At 39.5% G+C, this 17,400-nt stretch overlaps 3 protein-coding genes across 3 annotated transcripts in view; all 3 read left to right on the top strand.

The window, feature by feature from the left end:
- LOC144646923 (acetoacetyl-CoA synthetase-like) overlaps positions 1 to 10,068 on the top strand; it is a 66,315-nt gene extending 56,247 nt beyond the window's left edge. Inside the window, exon 20 of the mRNA XM_078506634.1 lies at positions 9,053 to 10,068. The gene's annotated coding sequence lies outside the window, so the exon portion shown is untranslated. The remainder of the gene's footprint in view (positions 1 to 9,052) is intronic.
- On the top strand, positions 1,613 to 12,444 carry LOC144646926 (solute carrier family 15 member 4-like). The gene is made up of 5 exons (XM_078506639.1): positions 1,613 to 2,575; positions 3,392 to 3,575; positions 5,812 to 6,031; positions 8,196 to 8,381; positions 10,488 to 12,444. Exons 1-5 carry the CDS (start codon positions 1,707 to 1,709, stop codon positions 10,823 to 10,825), a joined length of 1,797 nt encoding a protein of 598 aa, XP_078362765.1. The 5' UTR covers positions 1,613 to 1,706; the 3' UTR covers positions 10,826 to 12,444.
- Positions 12,445 to 15,796: 3,352 nt separating this feature from the next.
- On the top strand, positions 15,797 to 17,356 carry LOC144647512 (S-phase kinase-associated protein 2-like). The gene has a single exon (XM_078507310.1). It carries the CDS (start codon positions 15,797 to 15,799, stop codon positions 17,354 to 17,356), a length of 1,560 nt encoding a protein of 519 aa, XP_078363436.1.
- The last annotated feature ends 44 nt before the right edge of the window (positions 17,357 to 17,400 follow it).

A 17,400-nucleotide genomic window follows, 5' to 3' on the forward strand; every position in this document is an offset into this window, starting at 1 on the left:
ATAGGAGTCCTGCACACAAGTGCACAAACCAATCAGAACGAAGATTTTGAATTTTTGCAAAACGTTCGGGAGACGTCGGGTTTATTCTTGTTCGTCCATATTAAATTTTATTTTTTTATATACTATTTTAACCCATTGACTCCCGGAGATTTTTGTAAAAAGCGCATTTTGTGGACGTTTTTAACATTTTCTGGTCAGCTATGAGCTAATTTAGCTCCAAGCTACTTCCACTAGCATCGCGTTTTATGACATTTTTGCTCGGGCATGCGCAAAAAGCAAAGTTTAGGCTTTTCGCATTTCTTTTTTTCTCCCTTTTTCTTTTTCTCCTTTGCTTATCTTTTTGCTGCAGTTGTTGGCCTTCCACTGGGCTTGCTTGCTGTTCAAGAATTTCCGAAAAAGCGCCATCTAGGGCTTTCCACAAGTTGCTCGAAATTTCCCAAAAAGTTGCCCGTAATTTCTCAAAAAGTTGCTCAAAAGTTGCTCCAGAAATCCAAAAAAGTTGCTTCTGATAATAAAGTTGCTCGAAAGTTGCTTTAAAAAAATCCAAAACGCTGTTTCTAATCTAGAGAATTTCTCTAAATATATGCTAATTTCCCTTTTGAGGGTAAGATTTCTAAGCAGTTTTAAGCAATTTTACAGTAAAAGAAGTATCTAAATAACATATTAAGGGGAAAATTTGTTAAATAACAAGGATTTCTTTAACTGAGAAAAATCGTGAAGATATCGATGACGTTATGTTGGATGACGAGTTTTGTAATGTTTTAATGCAGAATGAGCCGAAAAAAGAGATGGTCCTCGAAAATCTTCGGCAAACTTCGTAAATCCTCGGAAACGTTCGTATTGTCTTTGAACAACACTTGGATAATCTTTGGAGATCTTCGGTCTCGAAATTGCTAAAAATGCAACAAGTTGCTTGAGAGGAAAAAAGTTGCTCGAAGGGGAAAAAGTTGCTCGAAACATGAAAAGTCGCCATCCTGTTTAGATGGCGATTTATTAATAGTTAATTAGCACAAGTTAATAAATTAGTAGGTCCACATTAGGACTTTAGTCTTGCCAATTTTTAGAAACCTACTATAAATCACTACTGGGTAGTGATTTATCGGGCGAATAGCGCTATCCATCCTTTGATCAACCAGGGCCACCCTTGGGACCACCCAGACCCCAGAACGAGGGCCGGGGGACCCTCCAGTTACGTCGCGCTGTAAATTGCGACGATTTTTGCGTACTTTATCTTCAAAAGCCATTTTGCTCAGTCTTTTAAACATCACGGCGTGAATCAGTGTCAGTGTAGTAAAGTCGGCGTTTGGATTTATCGATGAGAAGAATACTGACATTTTAGGAGCTAACCCCAAATCTTTTACTTTGCGTGATGCTGATGATTGCGTTACTTGAGCACCACCAGCGCAGCACATGCGCTGGCATTGAAGGAATTCTGCAACCAATTGTAGTATTTTTGCAACCAGATATTTACATGAAGTGTAACTTTGGTTCTCTTTATATGATAAATAATTTTAAAAGCTTTTTTTCGGGTAAGGTGACTGGATGGACTGGACCCGCGTGCATAACGTAACCCACCGCGCGCTCGTCCCAGTCACGATCACATGACTTACGACAAAAGTCACACCCGATCGAAAACGTACTTCCTGTTGAAAAGAGAACTTCATTCTTTACGTAGAGCTTTTTTGCTCAGCTAACCGTAAAAACCAATGAGTTTGAGAACTTTTCCACCAGAAATGTCTTCTACATCAGGATTGGACGAGAAAACACCACTTATTCGGTCAATTTCTACTTCAAACGATGCTCTAAACAGGCGTTCAAGCAGCTATTCCCAACATCTTACCGCGCCACGACAACAACCATCGCAGATACCAACACAGAACTCCTTCCTTCCTTTGGTCTGCGTTCTTCTGACTGTAGTTCTCGAAAGAATAGCGTACTATGGTATTTTGGCGAACCTGCTTCTTTTTTTGATAAGCGAGACTAAATTTAATCAATCAGTTTCTGTTGTCATCGTTTTCTGTTTCACTGGGCTAGCTTTGTTCATGTCAACAGTTGGAGGGATTGTCGGAGATTCGTATAGTGGTCGTTATAATGCTGTATGGGGAAGTCTTCTAGTTTACATTGTGGGTATTGGTATGATTTTTTATTCAGCTTTTATCTCCGAGCGATATGCAAATGGTCACCTTAAAACTTATTATCCCCTTCTAGCACTGTTTTCTTTGTTGATAATTTCCATCGGCGAAGGGGCATACAAGGCGAACGTTACAGCGTTTGGAGGGGATCAGTTACGAGGGCAAGACGAGCAAAGATATCGGCGATTTTTCAACTGGTATTATTGGAGTATAAACGTTGGTTCGTTTGTAGGATTCTCTGCTATTGCATATGTCGAACAGGTTGAGTCATTTACGACGGGATTTGCCATATTATTTGGCAGCATTGTTTTGGCCTCTGTTATTTTCTCCATCTGTAAATCTCGTTATATTAGTCATCCACCGACTGGACACATTTTAAAAAAGATATATAGCATAATAAAAGAAGCAAAGCAGAAAAAAAGGGAAGAGGAAGACTCTACAAGGTATGTTGGATGGAGTATTTAGCTGCACAGAGTTGGGAGGTGTAGTGAGTGTCCAGGGTCAGACTTACTTATTAACTGGCTGCAAGGGCTGTTCTGGGAGAATATCACCTGAGGTATTTCATGTGTGCACCAAGCGAAGAGAGGTCTGTACAAAGACTGAAGGTGATATTCTCGCAGTACAGTTATAAGCTAATGTGAGTTCTGGCATATTCAATCAAACGTTTGGTAATTGAACCCAGTCAAACACCAATCATTTGATTGCGTCCAGTAATCGAACATAATCAAACTCACAATGAAATTTGGTCAATCAAACAAAATCAAACATTCAATTACCAAATAGTAGACAATCAAACAAAATTGATCCTTCAATTACCCAACAGTCTACAATAATATTGTACTCAGTCGAATGCTAGATAACCGTACTTCTGTTTGTTTATATTGCGTACATTTTGTATGGTGCACCTTTCCCTGATTAGTCCTGTGTGATTTACTTATCAAGGGACAGATTCCGAACAAAATCAAATCGGATTGAGTTTAATTCAGTTGTGTTTGATTGTTTGTGATTGGTTCAATTGATTGAAAAATTGAACTCACAGCAAAGTAGATGTTTGCTTCTGTTCGATTACCGAACACAACCAAATGATTGTTGTGCAATTGATTTTTGGTTTGATTTTGTTCCATTGGTTTGCTGGGGTGAGTCAAGCTACAAAAGCTGAGATAACCTCTGGTGGTGGTGTTTAATTTGACCCAATGGTAGACTTAAAAAATAACCTAAATATGAACAAAATATTACAACTTTTCGTCTTGCTTTTCCAGTGACGCTAGCACTCAGTATTATCCAGGCTTACAGGAATACATGCCTATCAAGAGTTGGCTGGATCGTGCCATGATGAAATATGGTGGAAGTTATTTGGATACTGACGTAGAAGAAGTTAAAACGATTGGCAAGATTGTGGTGATTTTTGCTATCCTTATTCCTTATTGGGCAATTTTTTTTCAGGTAAGAGGTTTATCTGTAAAATGTCCAGCCAGGGGCATATTTTTGGCATTTACAGTATTCAACACTAACGTTTGCCCAGTTGCCTGGGGCAAGTAAAATGATTCAATGGGCAAGTAAAACTGTATGATGTGCTCTATGTCTGATTAATCATGCAATGAATCACTGTTGCAATACCAAAACAAGAAGGCTTGCAAGTTTATAATATAAAGTTGAGCATTTCTTGCAAGTTTGCATTTTTCTTTTAAGTGTTAATGGGCAACAAAAGTTTACTACCGGGTATGTAGGCAACCAAAAAGACACATGGGCAACCAAAAAAACCAAAACAAAACGAGTTGCCCAAAGGGCAAATTGGCAAAAAAGTAAGTGTCAAACACTGATTTACAGACATGAACTTGCTACATGCTTACCAGGGTCTCTTTCTTTCAAAAAGGACTGCCCTTAACTGGCCAATGGCACTACCTTATTGTTACTCATTTTCGCGGGAACTTAATTTCGCGAAAATGGAACAGACATATTTCGCAGGACTTAAATTTCGCGATTTGGCCCAAAAAATACATTTGAAGGAACTAAATTTCACGAAATTGTCAAAATAGTGGTCTGCATTAACAAACAGTAAGTCTCAAAATGGACACAACTTATTTTTGTAGCAATAGTTTCCAGTGACACTGAACAAAACCATATAACAAAACGAAGCTTAAAACAATTTGACATGTTCTGTTGTAACAAAGTAGAGCAAGTTTGACGACTGCACCAAGATAATTATGTAGAAAAGTGACCGTAACGTTAATTAATTTTAACGAATATAAAGAAGGTAGTAAAGTCCGCAGGGATCCATATTCCCAGTCGTCCGGTCGTCCGAGACGACTAAAAAATCGTATGGACGACCAAACGATTGCATAAACTTGTCCGCTGGACGACTTAAGTTTGACTTAATGAAAAAAAGAAACAATTATTAAGTTTTCTTATGAGTTACTTGCGTTCTGACCACTTGTCATCCATTCATAAGTTTTCAAAAATAGAAAATAATTTGCAACTTTCTGTTGCGATAAAATCATAATTTTGGCCGCCATCTTGGCTGATGCGGTATTTTTCATCAATGAAATCATTGCAGGCTCAATTTTCAAGCTGTCAACCGCTGATATTTTGTACTGCAGCTGCATCCGCGAAAACACGAGGCGATCGCATCAGCTGATGTTTTGATCAAAATTTGCCGATATCTTGGTGTGGCACCGCCAGCAAAGAAGAAAAGCAATGTTAACACTTCAGAAAAACAAACCAAATATGAATAAGGGACGGACCATTATTTTTTTGGAGGGGGGGGATGAAAAATATTGAAAAAAATTGTTTGCAAGGCCTGGAAAGACAAAATAAATTGTTTGCAAACACGATATGTATAACAAAAAATAGTAAGAATTTCGAAAAAAAATTGTTTGCAGAGGTGCGTAAACTAAAAAAAAAAGTTTGCAGAGGAAGATTTTTCATCCCCCCCCTCCCAAGAAAGTAATGGTCCGTCCCTAAGAAGAGCAAAAGCATTATTTTCTTCCGTTGTGGCAGTCGAAGAGGCCCTGGCTTTCATTTGTGCCCCCATCATACGCTTCCGTCAACATCACAAGCCGCTTGGGGGTGTGATGTTTTGTGAAATTTGTAAGCTGGCAGCCAAGGTAGACAAGTAAAGAGTCTCATTAACAAATACTTGTGAATCAAACTTTATTATAACAGATTCGTTGTCTTGTAGATTTCATGTATACACAGTGTTACATACATGTGATAATAACAAAAAAGTCAACTTTTCATTTACTTGTTGTACGGTCGCCATTCTTCACTTTTGAACGGTCAAGTAAAATTTTGCCAGGGCAAGTATGTCATCATGCATACTTGCCCGGCTGACTTTTAGAAAAAAAAACGAATATGGATCCCTGAGTCCGCGTTGTTATTTTTCGCGAGTCTTTAATTTCGTGATTTTTTTAAAAACGTGAAAATCGCGAAAATTAAGTCCAGCAAAAATAAGTAACAATAAGGTAAATGCTCTACACTTCATAAAACCTTCCTGAAAATGATCACAACTTTCTTATTTCCCTGACCTTCAATTGCTTTATTGTGATGCACGTAATAAAATGATATCAGAAGCACTATGGCCAACCTCAAATAAAAAAATTTAAATTTATGGATCAGTTAAAATTTGGAGATTCCCCAGTTCCCAGTGCAACTCTGAAATGGCCAATTATATCTCTTTTAGATGAATTCAACATTTTTGCTTCAAGGCCTGCACATGAGAATAAGTATCTACAACGACACAGATGACCCTGCCAAAGATTTAGGTGTAGTTCCTCCTGCCTTGCTCTCTTTAGTGGATGTAGTTTTTGTTCTGATCTTAATTCCTGTTATGGATAAATGGATTTATCCATGGCTTGATAGAAAAGGATGGAGTCCAAGTGTATTCGCTAGAATTTCTATTGGTAAGTTCAGTGTTGTATATCAGTGTTGTTTTAACATTTGCACTCTTTGACATCATGGTCAGGTTGTCCAAAAAGCGATTAACACTAACCCGAGAGTAAAAGTTGATTGCGGCTTTAAAAGGTTTTTCATTGCTTATGTTTGGTGGAGTTTGAGATTGGTCCACATTTGAACTGGGGGACAGAAAACATAAACAGAAAACCTCAAAGTGGTATATTAAACCAAAATCAAATTTCATGCTAATCCTGGATTAGCTTAAGCTGTCTAAGCTGGGTTCTGGTAATTAAAGCCCATAAAGTTGTGCTTACAGCATAAGCCCCCATTCCCCCCCCCCCCCCCACCATTACAGACTGACCCATCACTGTCCCTTCCATCTAAGCTCTCTAAAGAATACTGTAAGCTGTATAATTAATTCTTCTGAGAAAATGTTCTAACTGTAAAATCTGCAAAGCTGTTGGGGGAAGTAGGGAGAGCTCATAGTAAATTTTAAATTACCTATTATCATAGTACATGCAATGTGTGCAAAGGGCTACAGCTACATAGCCCCATGCTTGGAGTGTGTACCTCTGCGTGTCTGCCCCTCACTCCTTTTTAGCAGTATAAGCCACAGTCTCTTTCCTTAGTGGACTATGGACTGCATCAAAGGATGTCTCCTTGTGTTTTGGAGATGACCTCCCTTATGCCTCCTTGGGGATTCCAGGACAAAGCTTGTCTGGTAATGCTACCAGGGGACCTTCTCAAAGGTGTTGCCAAGCCATTTTCATTTCTTTCTGCTTTCTTCTTTTTTTATTTCCACAGCTTTCTCCTCTGGAGTTTGCCCAAATCTCGGCTAAAGCTTGTTGTTACTGACTCTATCTGTCCCTTTCAACTGCGTAATCCTGCATTTTTAATAGTGCATATCAATTTTTACACACCTTAGAATGCATAGATAATTGACGCCACACAAAAAAGACACACAAACAGCGCACAAACACAACACACTAAGACCACACAACGGACAAACTGAAAATACGACGGAAGAAAAAGAAAAAAAAAGTACACAAGCGGGACCACACACACACAAAAAGCTAGCAGCGGACAAGGATGTGTTTTCACTGCACGGGTGTCCACGCCTGACCAAGCCCCTCTAGCAGCACAAAAGACCTCCCCGCTCCTCTACCACCCGCCTAGTGAGGAGCCTGTCGCCGTGAGTGAGAAGGGCGGCGCCCCGCCGACAGGGCCCCTCGCCCGCCGCCACCACCTCCCCCAGCACGAGAGGGCGCGGGAGGGGGCGCCGGGAGGCGCGGCGGGGGGGGGGGGGGAGGGGGGGGAGCAGAGACGGGGGGGGAGGGTGGGGAGGCGAGGAGGGGACGGGGAGAGGGCCCGGCGAGACGTCCCAATCTCTCAATAAGAATGCATTTTGGGATAATACCTAAATCAATGGGCAGTATTCTTACCTAGGGACACAACACGGTGGGCACAAAGTGACCCAAAAACGCTCACCTTCATTCATCTTTTTCGTTTTTGATACTGGCTACCTGAAATTTGTCATAAATATAGAATTTGTCATTCTGAAAAATCGTATGTTTTTTGTTTTTCGAATTTCGAATTTTTTGGCGGGTAAATGACGTCACAAAATTGATGCCAAAATTTTTTAAAATTAATATGGAATATTTTATTACAGTTTCTAAAAGAACTTGTCGCAAAGATCCTGAAACTGAAGAAATTCTGAAACACGTCAATCCAAACAAAAGTTATGGTGCATTGAAGTTTGAATTTTCCGCCATTTTGAGCTATTTTTAGTAACAAAATGGCGGGAAATTCAAACTTCAATTAACGATAACTTTTGATTAGATTGACATATTTCAGAAATGTTTTCAGTTTCAGGATCTTTGCGACAAGTTCTTACAGAAACTGTAATAAAATATTCCATATTAATTTAAAAAAATTTAGCGCCAACTTTGTGACGTCATTTTCCCGCCAAAAAATTCGAAATTCGAAAAACACAAAACATACCATTTTTCAGAATGATGAGTTCTATATTTATGCAAAATTTCAGATAGCCAGTATCAAAAACAAAAAAGATGAATGAAGGTGAGCGTTTTTGGGTCACTTTGTGCCCACCGTGCAAGAACGTCGACAAACAAAACCACCAATTTGCCATTTGTTTTTCTTTTAAATCGCCAGGGTTTTTGTTTGCTGTTGCGTCAATGTTAGTTGCTGGTGGAGTTGAAATTGCGAGGAAAGCTGATACAGATAATTGTGTCAATCAGACAGTTGGACATCTAAACTACACAGCTTGCATGTATATCTATTACCAAATTCCTCAGTATGGCCTTATTGGTATCAGTGAAGTGTTTGCAAGCGTAGGAGGTGAGTAACTAAGTCCCAATAGGAAACTTAGGGACCGACCATTATTTTCTTGGAGGGGGGGGATGAAAAATTTTCCTCTGCAAACTTTTTTTTTTAGTTTATGCACCTCTGCAAACATTTTTTTTCGAAATTCTTACTATTTTTTGTTATACATATCGCGTTTGCAAACAATTTATTTTGTCTTTCCAGGCCCTGCAAACAATTTTTTCACTATTTTTCATCCCCCCCCCCCTCCAAAAAAATAATGGTCCGTCCCTTAAGCACAGAAGTTTCTGAGCCATGGAGACAGCAACTGAAGGTCAAATAAACTCCTCTTTAATGTGCATTATCCACCTTTTGTCTGTAACACCAAGTTGAAAATGCTAAAACAGGACATTTCCTATTCATTCAAGGAGGTGAGAACTTGCCAAAATGAATAACAGTCACCTTCCGGTTGGCATCCATGGCTCAAAAACATCTGTGCTGAAGCTATCTAATATCAAAATTTTTACTCTCCTAACTGACTACAATGGAATCTAGTTAAGGAGAGTTGGGAGAATTTGGTTGAGCATCTAGACACTATTCCCCAGTTGATAGGATGTAAGGTGTAAGATGTAAGGATGTAAGGTGTCCGAGCCAAGTGGCCCATACAGCCGGAGCTTATCCTGGTTTCGGCAGCATTAAGCGACCAGGAGTATTGCTACTCCCCCCTGGATGGGATGCTAGTCCATCACAGGGCAACTCTCCAAGTTAAGACCATTTTAGTCGCCATGGTGACTAAAATTTTGGAGCTGGCGACTAAATTCGAACCAAGGTCGCCAGCCTGGCGACTAAAATTGAGAGGAAGGATTGGAAGCATCAGCTTAATTTGGTGACTAAAATTTTTCACTGGCCACTAAGGAAAAAATCTCGATGATTTGGTAAGTGCAGAATGCAATATGAAACAATTGAAAGTATGATGTTTTATATATGTTCGTGTTTATTTGCTTTATTTTACTTTTGGAAAAACTGTTCACAGGCTACTTGTATTCTTTCCCAGGTGTTCCTTACGCTAATCTTTGCAAACGTAACACGACACTTTTGTTCGTTTGTAACAAAATACTTTTGTCTTCCTTGAAAATGCGATAACATGAAACTTTTGTTTTTTGTTTGTTTTACGGCGGCATCGATGACATTTGTTTAATTTAATTAAGTTACGGTTTAGACTGCACGAAAGACGATTCTCAAAAATTAAAGAAACAAATCTAATCAAAAAACATATTTTTCGACAGGTTTTTTAAGACGCAGTACAGCTAGGATATTTGTTTCCTGGTTATCAGGTGTTCACACCGAAAATCCCGGTGCAAGTTTTTGCATACCTAATTACGAAAGTGCTGTGAAAGTCTCAAAATCTAATTTAATTAATTTGCGGTTTTTACTTGGCGCCAAGAAGTCTGCAGGAAGCCTACTGCAAACACGCAATACAAGCGATGTTCATGATAGTTCCAGAAAACAACGTAGACTAATCTGCGCATGCGTTTGGTGTAAATTACGTTGAGTAGTACCACAAGGAGAACAAAGGGTTTTCTGAAACAAATATATACGTTTGAGATCTTCATATGAAAGTAACGTAGATGTGCTCCAGGTTTTACCTAGGGGTACGGTCAGGTGCTCCCCACCCCCACCCCCTTCACAAGGAATAATTAATTAATTAATATTAATTAATTAATTGACTATTAAACTTTACACCATAGCGCTTTAGGGGTTTAGGGCATTAGGGGTTTAGGGGTTTAGCGGACGACAGCCCCAACAAACCATCACAATAGTGCATTCTGCACTAAAAAGTAAACTTGGAGGGTTGCAGGGTTACCCCCCAGCAGTAAATTCGTCGGTACCCATTTATACACCTACTGAAAATCAAAATCAAGTGAGCTATTACCCTTTTGTTCTGGCTGGAGAGAGTAATTGAGAGTAAAGTGTCTTGCCCAAGAACACAGTGCATCGCCCCGGCCAGGGCTCAAACCCAGGCCGTTCAACTCGGGGTCAAGCATGCTAACCATCAGGCCACCGTGCCTCGCACATAAGGTAAAGAAATAATCCTTGCAGTTGTATTCTGTTTGTTTATGTTCACCATTTCTTCTGTTTTAGCCCTGGAGTTTGCATACAAAGAAGCTCCCAAGACCATGCAAAGTTTAGTCATGGGTCTGTTCTTTTTTACACAATCAGCGGGCAGCTTGCTTGGTGGAGGATTGTACATGCTTTGTACTTTGGGAAAACATCCATGGATTCCAAGTTTGGATGATCTATTTATTGAACCAAAGCTTGGAGCCTATTTAAATTACTACTTTTTCCTTCTGGCTGGATTACAGTTCATCACTTTGGTAATCTTTCTTGCTGTGACAATGAAATACAAAATCATTCAGTTTAATCAGAAGAGGACTTTGCCTGTCATACAAAGATCACAGTCCAGCAATCCACGGACCTGACGTGACGCAGTCCTTTGTTATTTGCAATGTAGGCAATCACTCCAAGGAAGGAACATGTGGTAATGTTCTGGGCACTCACAACGTCAGTTCCATGTTTTTCAATTAGATACACTCAATCAACAGTTTTATACACAGTGAAACCTGTTTGACAGTCGATTGTGATCTTTCACAGAGTGTTGTTGAAAGTCACCCAAAAACATTAGCTATGAAGAATAAAAACTTATTTAACATTGATAAGTAAAATAATAGTCCTGTTAAATAGTATACACAGTAACAAGTTTCTAAAGAAACTGTTGTGCTACATTGGTGGGAAAGTGAAACACTTAAATGATGATCAACAGGAAGTTGATACAAGTAAATAAACCACTGTAGCAAATTTTGAAAGGCTGACATTTCAAGCATTAGTCCTTATCAGAGCATAGTGACGAAGGGCTAGCACTCAAAATGTCAACTTTTCAAAATTTCCTACAGTGGTTTATTTACCTTTATCAACTTCCAGTTGATAATCAACAAGCTATTAGATTGTGGTTAGTAGTACTGGCACAATTTATATTACGCATCACACTTTCCTAAATGTAGTTCCATGATTCCCTGCAGGCGTGCGCCTTAGAGGGAATCAGGCATTGATTGTGAAGAGTATATTGCTTTTTTGTTCTATAATTTGGTTTATAATAATTTATTTAAAATAGTTTGGCTGGCCTACACAAATCACCCTTTGGCACTAGTAAAAGACAATCACTGAGCTGCAAGGGTGTCAAATTGACTGCCAAGAGTGGGAAAATGGATAGGACTACCGTAATAAACAAGGTGGAGAGGTTGCTCAAGGATAAAGGTTTCTGAGTCCCTGGTGGCAATCAGAAGTTAAATGTTCCCTTTTTTCACACTTTTATTGACTTTGGTAAACACATTGAATTGTAAATGCCAAAGCAAGAGAGCTTTCCAACTTATTTGTTTGAGTGAAGGCATGCCGACAACAAGAACATAAGCTTCTGGTTGCCATTTGTGGTTAATATAGTGGTATGTGACTATATATATGTAGTTAATATATAATAATTAAAAACTCACTGGAATGAGATGCAGTAAAATGCCAGTTATAAACCCTGGGATTGTACAACTCCGTAAGGGGTTTTAGGTGGGCTTCTAAATGGGAGGGCTTGTATCCGGGGGGATGGAGGGTTTGTTTTCAACCAATCAGGATCAACCAATTCTTTTCACGCACTTGTAACCAACTGCATGTTTTTGACTGGATTTTTACTGCGTTATCTGCATTTGCTGTGATTGGTCGAATGTGATGCTTTGGATTTTGTTGTTATAACTGCTCTGCTGGAAACTAGAAACACTTTTTATAACATGATACATGGTTTTTTATTTGGAGAAAAGAAAATGTTAATTTAAGTAAGGTGCTTACTGTTAGTTTAAGGCATCTATATTCCGATGAAATATAACTTCGGATACAGCCACTACCTTGAATAAAAGTGTAATTCAAAATGCTTAACTGTGCAGTGTAAGTAACTGTTTTCCGAACAACTAACTGAAGTTTGCTAAAAAAAAAAGTTAGCCAGGATAGCTTGTTATAATTAGGAGCGACAGATTAAAGAAAATTTGCAATGGTGTCTGAATATTCACAGCAGATTTATTTGCGTCTAAACCACTTGTGACTTCCACACTTGCCCACAATAGACATAAAGTCACACCCTTTCAAAAGCGTACACAATTGCCCGGGAAATCACCCTTTTGACGGAGATATTCGCGCATAAATATTAAAATAATAGCAATTTGTTGATGGGTTAAAAACTGGCCGTTTCTAAGGTGCATCATTTGGCTCATTAAAGGATTTCTATTGTTTGAATATTTAGAGGGGATTTTCTCTGTCCATAAGTGACTTCGACACTTGTACACACTAGACATAGGAGTCACACCCTTTCCAACGCGCACACAACTGCGCGAGAGAGACCCTTTTGACGGAGATATTCACGCATGAATATTAAAACAATAGGAATTTGTTAATGAGTTAAGACCTGCCCAAACAGGCCATTTTCAAAGTGGACCATTTTGCTCATTAACAGATTTCTATTGGTTGAATATTCAGAGGGGATTTTCTTTGTCCGTAAAAGACTTATGACATAGACATGGAGCCACACCCTTTCCAACACATACAATTGCCCGGAAAAATCTCCCTTTTGACTGAGATATTCACACATGAATATTAAAACAATAAAAATTTGTTTACAAACTGCCCAAAACTGGTTATTTTCAAAGTGGACCATTTTCCTCATTAACGGATTTCTATTGTTTGAATATTGAGAGGGGATTTGCTCTGCGTGAAAAAGACTTATGACTTGGACACTTGCACACAATAGACATGGAGTCACACCCTTTTCAACAAGCACACAATTGCTCGGGAAATCCCCCTTTTGAGGAGATATTCACGCATGAATATTGAAATAATAGGAATTTGTTAATGAGTTAAAACCTGCCATAACTAACCATTTTCAAAGTAGACCATTTTGCTCATTAACGGATTTCTATTGTTTGAATATTCAGAGGGGATATTCTCTGCGTGTAAAAGAGCTGTGACCTCGACACTTGGAAACAAATTATAGACATGGAGTTACACCCTTTCCATATGTGCACATAATTGGCCGGGAAATCCCCCTTTTTAGGGAGATATTCACGCATGATAGGAATTTGTTTATGAGTTAAAAACTGCCCAAATTTGCTGTATTTTCAAAGAGGACCATTTTGCTCATTAACGGATTTTTATTGTTTGAATATTTAGAGGGGATTTTTTTTGCGTGCACTTTAAAAGACTTGTGATTTCAACACTTGCAAACAATAGACATGTAGTCACACCCTTTCCAAACGCGCACCCAATTGCCCGGGAAATCCCCCTTTTGAAGGAGATATTCACGCACGAATAGTGAAACAGGAATTTGTTAATGAGTTAAAAACTGCCTTAACTGGCCATTTTCAAAGTGGACCATTTTGCTCATTAACCGATTTCTAATGTTTGAATGTTAAGAGCGGATTTTCTCTGCATGTAAAAGATTTGTGACTTTCAGACTTGCACACAATAGACATGGAGTCACACCCTTTCCAAACGCGCGCGCAATTGCCTGGGGAATCCCCCTTTTGACGGATATATTAAGGCATGAATATTAAAACAATAGGAATTTATCAATGAGTTGAAAACTGCCCAGAGTGGCCATTTTCAAAGTATACCATTTTGCTCATTAACGGATTACTATTGTTTGAATATTTAGCGGGGATTTTCTCTGCGTGTAAAACTAAAAGACATGTGACTTTGATACTTGCACACAATAGACATGGAGTAACACCCTTTTCAGCGCACACACAATTGCCCAGGAAATCTCCCTTTTGACCGAGATATTCACGTATGAATATTGAAGCAATAGGAATTTGTTAATGAGTTCAAAACTGCCCAAACTGGCCATTTTCAAAGTGGAACATTTTGGGTTTTTTTAACGAATTCTATTGTTTGAATATTCAGAGGGGATTATCTCTGCCTGTAAAAGACTTGTGACTTCGACACTTATACACAATAGACATGGAGTTACACTCTTTCCAACGTCCACAAAATTGCCCGGGAAATCTCCCTTTTGATATTCACGCATAAATATTGAAATGATAGGAATTTGTTAATGAGTTTAACACTGCCCAAAGTGGCTATTTTCAGGACAATTTTGCTCATTAATTGTTTTCTAGTATTTGAATATTCAGAGGGGTTTTTCTCTGTGTGTAAAAGAGTTTTGACTCCGTCACTTGCACACAATAGACATGGAGTTACACCTTCTCCAATGCGGTTACTTACCTCTTTTAAAAAGACCCTTCCAAAGAACAAATCAACTTGTTCAACGTCGAGTTACATTTACCGGGAGTAAAAAGTCTCGAAGCGAAAAGATGAAATCTATTGTCGAGACAATTGTAATTTTTGTTAACGCTGAAAGGAAAACCGGTTAAAATTGCTAGCAACCTAGCACCACACCCACCTGCCTTCCCTTGGGAGTAATACCGGAAAGATATTGTACACATTCAATTCTATGCTCCTAACAAATTTTATTTGTTATGTTTCTTTGAATGTTTATCGCTAGGACAAAGTGCGTTTACAGCATTGAGTTCCATATGGTTGGAAAAATAGACATGAACGATTGTTTCAGAGTAAGTTATTGTACTGCCTTCGGTTCCTTATAGGTCAGGACACACTTGGCGACACGTCGCTGCAACACGTCGCGGCGACATGTTGCTGCGACATGTCGCCTCGTGTGACGTGGTGCATTCTTGCGACAAACCAGTCGACACATCTTTTTTTTTTAATTGCAACACAAAGACATTCTTACAAAAGAAACTTACATTACTTACAAACACTAACGGCACATGCTACATTACAACTGCTTCTGCTAAAAAACAATAAATATCATAGCTGCTCTATTTACTTTCTTGCTCTACTACTTACTTACTTACTACCCTTTATACTTACTTACATCGCAGCGACAAAATGAGCGATAGCAGCGTTGTCGCAGCGTGTGTACACGTCTGCGACAAATCGCTGCGACAAGTTGCTGGGACAAATTATAAATTTACCAATGAGAGAGCGTCATGTATTTTCGCCGTATTGAATTGGAAAACTAGTTCATATTCTCACCCTTCCAAATTCGCTGTTTGTGCACCGAACGAACGCCTTGTCGCATCGACTTGTTAATTTTTAAGCAGTACACGCGGAGCGACCTGTCGCATAGTGTGTCCCGACCTTATCATGATGAAAGTTTTCGGTTTCTATAACATGCGCAAAAGAGAAAAACTCTGAGGTGGAGAATGTTTGTCGATCAATGATCATCAATGTGTACTGCGCGCGCGAATTTAACAAAAAGCATAAATGAATTACGGAGGCCCTATCTGTGACGCGCCATTAATGAAGCCCTTGGCTTTCTTCCTTACTCTCTGTCATTTACAATGAGCAGATATTTAAACTTTCAGCAACTTCCAGACAGCGTTCTTCTTCACATTTTCAATTTTCTTCCTCGCTGGGAACTCGCTATTGCTGCTCAGGTTAGCAAGAGGTGGCGGAGAATAAGCTATGACGGAGCACTGTGGAGAAATCTTGAACTGGAGAGCAAGTGCGAGGAGAGTATCAAAGAGATTATAACCAAGAGATCGTGCTCGCTACTAGCTCAGCTTAATCTACACAAATGTAGCCTGACGCCAGAGTTTATGGTCACTCTTACTGGAATATGCAGACAACTGAAGGAGCTCACTCTTCAAAAGTGCTTCTTTACGCGTCAGAAAAGAAGATTTCGTCTGCACATTTTGAAAAAGTTAAAAACGCTAGACGCGCGCCTGTTGCGCGGGAATGTTTCTTTTGTGATGCGCTTGCTTCGTTGTACTCCGAACCTCGAGATTCTTGCAGTAGACGAAACGATAGGATCCAGTTGGAATGGTAAAATTCTACAAAAGATGAGTAAACTTCGCTTGTTGGATCTGACCCGATGTGTGGAAGTTACCGACGAAGACGTAGAAATTATTGCTCACAGCTGTCCCGTTTTGGAATCGCTCCTGCTAAACAAATGTTTCAAAATCCGTGGATATAGTTTGCCAGTTCTTTTACGCAACTGTAAAATGTTAAAAACACTTTCTCTCGCGTACACCAGGGTCACAGATGATTGTTTGCGCGAATGCAGTTGGAAAAACTCGTCCCTGGCAGAAATCGATTTTTCTTCATGTTATTTCATCTCTTCGCGTGGCCTCGACATCGTGTTCTCAAGCCTAACTGATTTTAAGTACATTAACTTGAGTAACTGCAGCGAACACTCTGCGGTCACTCCCAGGATCCTTTCTGAAATGATGCGATTTAAATCCCTCGAAGTTCTTAACATCGATGACGGTTTTGTGACATCCGCAGGGAATGAAGAATTCATTTGTAAAATCGCGCAGAATTGCCCGAACATTTCCTGCCTGCTTGTGGGTGTGACCTTGAAAAAAGCCTCGTGCTTAGAGCGTTGTTTACGATGTTTAACAGAATTAACGAGATTTGGTATCTCTTACTACCCAGGGCATGACGACCTTCATATAATAGACCCGTATCCCGTGGAAATCCCTCCAAATGGTTTTGGATTGGATGCGATTCTTAACAACCTAGCTACCTACTGCCACAAGTTAGAAGCCTTACAGTTATCAGGTTACCGAGACCGCGAATGCGAAACTATCACGAACGCCTTTGTTCATCTGCTAAGAAACTGTAAAAATCTTTCACGGATTTGCTCTTTTGGAGGAAACACTGACATTCTCGTTATGGCGGCAGATGCTGAAATGCAGACAAGTCGGCAGGACGTGCGACTTATAAAACCCACTATGCTGTTCCCGACACCTAGAGCAGTCATCCCTCCCCCGAGTTTGTGTTTTGATAGAGTAGTTTATAATAAGGAATCTAGTACTATTGATGACCCGTGGAGGGGTCCCTTCGTCTACGAAGTGCAAAGAAATAGAAGATTCTGGTTGGACAATGCATATGGATAAAATGTGAAATGAGCTCGCGCGCGGTCAATTTTCTAAATTGTAAC

The sequence above is a fragment of the Oculina patagonica genome, chromosome 3, assembly GCF_052425735.1.
Source record: "Oculina patagonica isolate OP01 chromosome 3, crgOcupat, whole genome shotgun sequence".
Taxonomy (NCBI): domain Eukaryota; kingdom Metazoa; phylum Cnidaria; class Anthozoa; order Scleractinia; family Oculinidae; genus Oculina; species Oculina patagonica.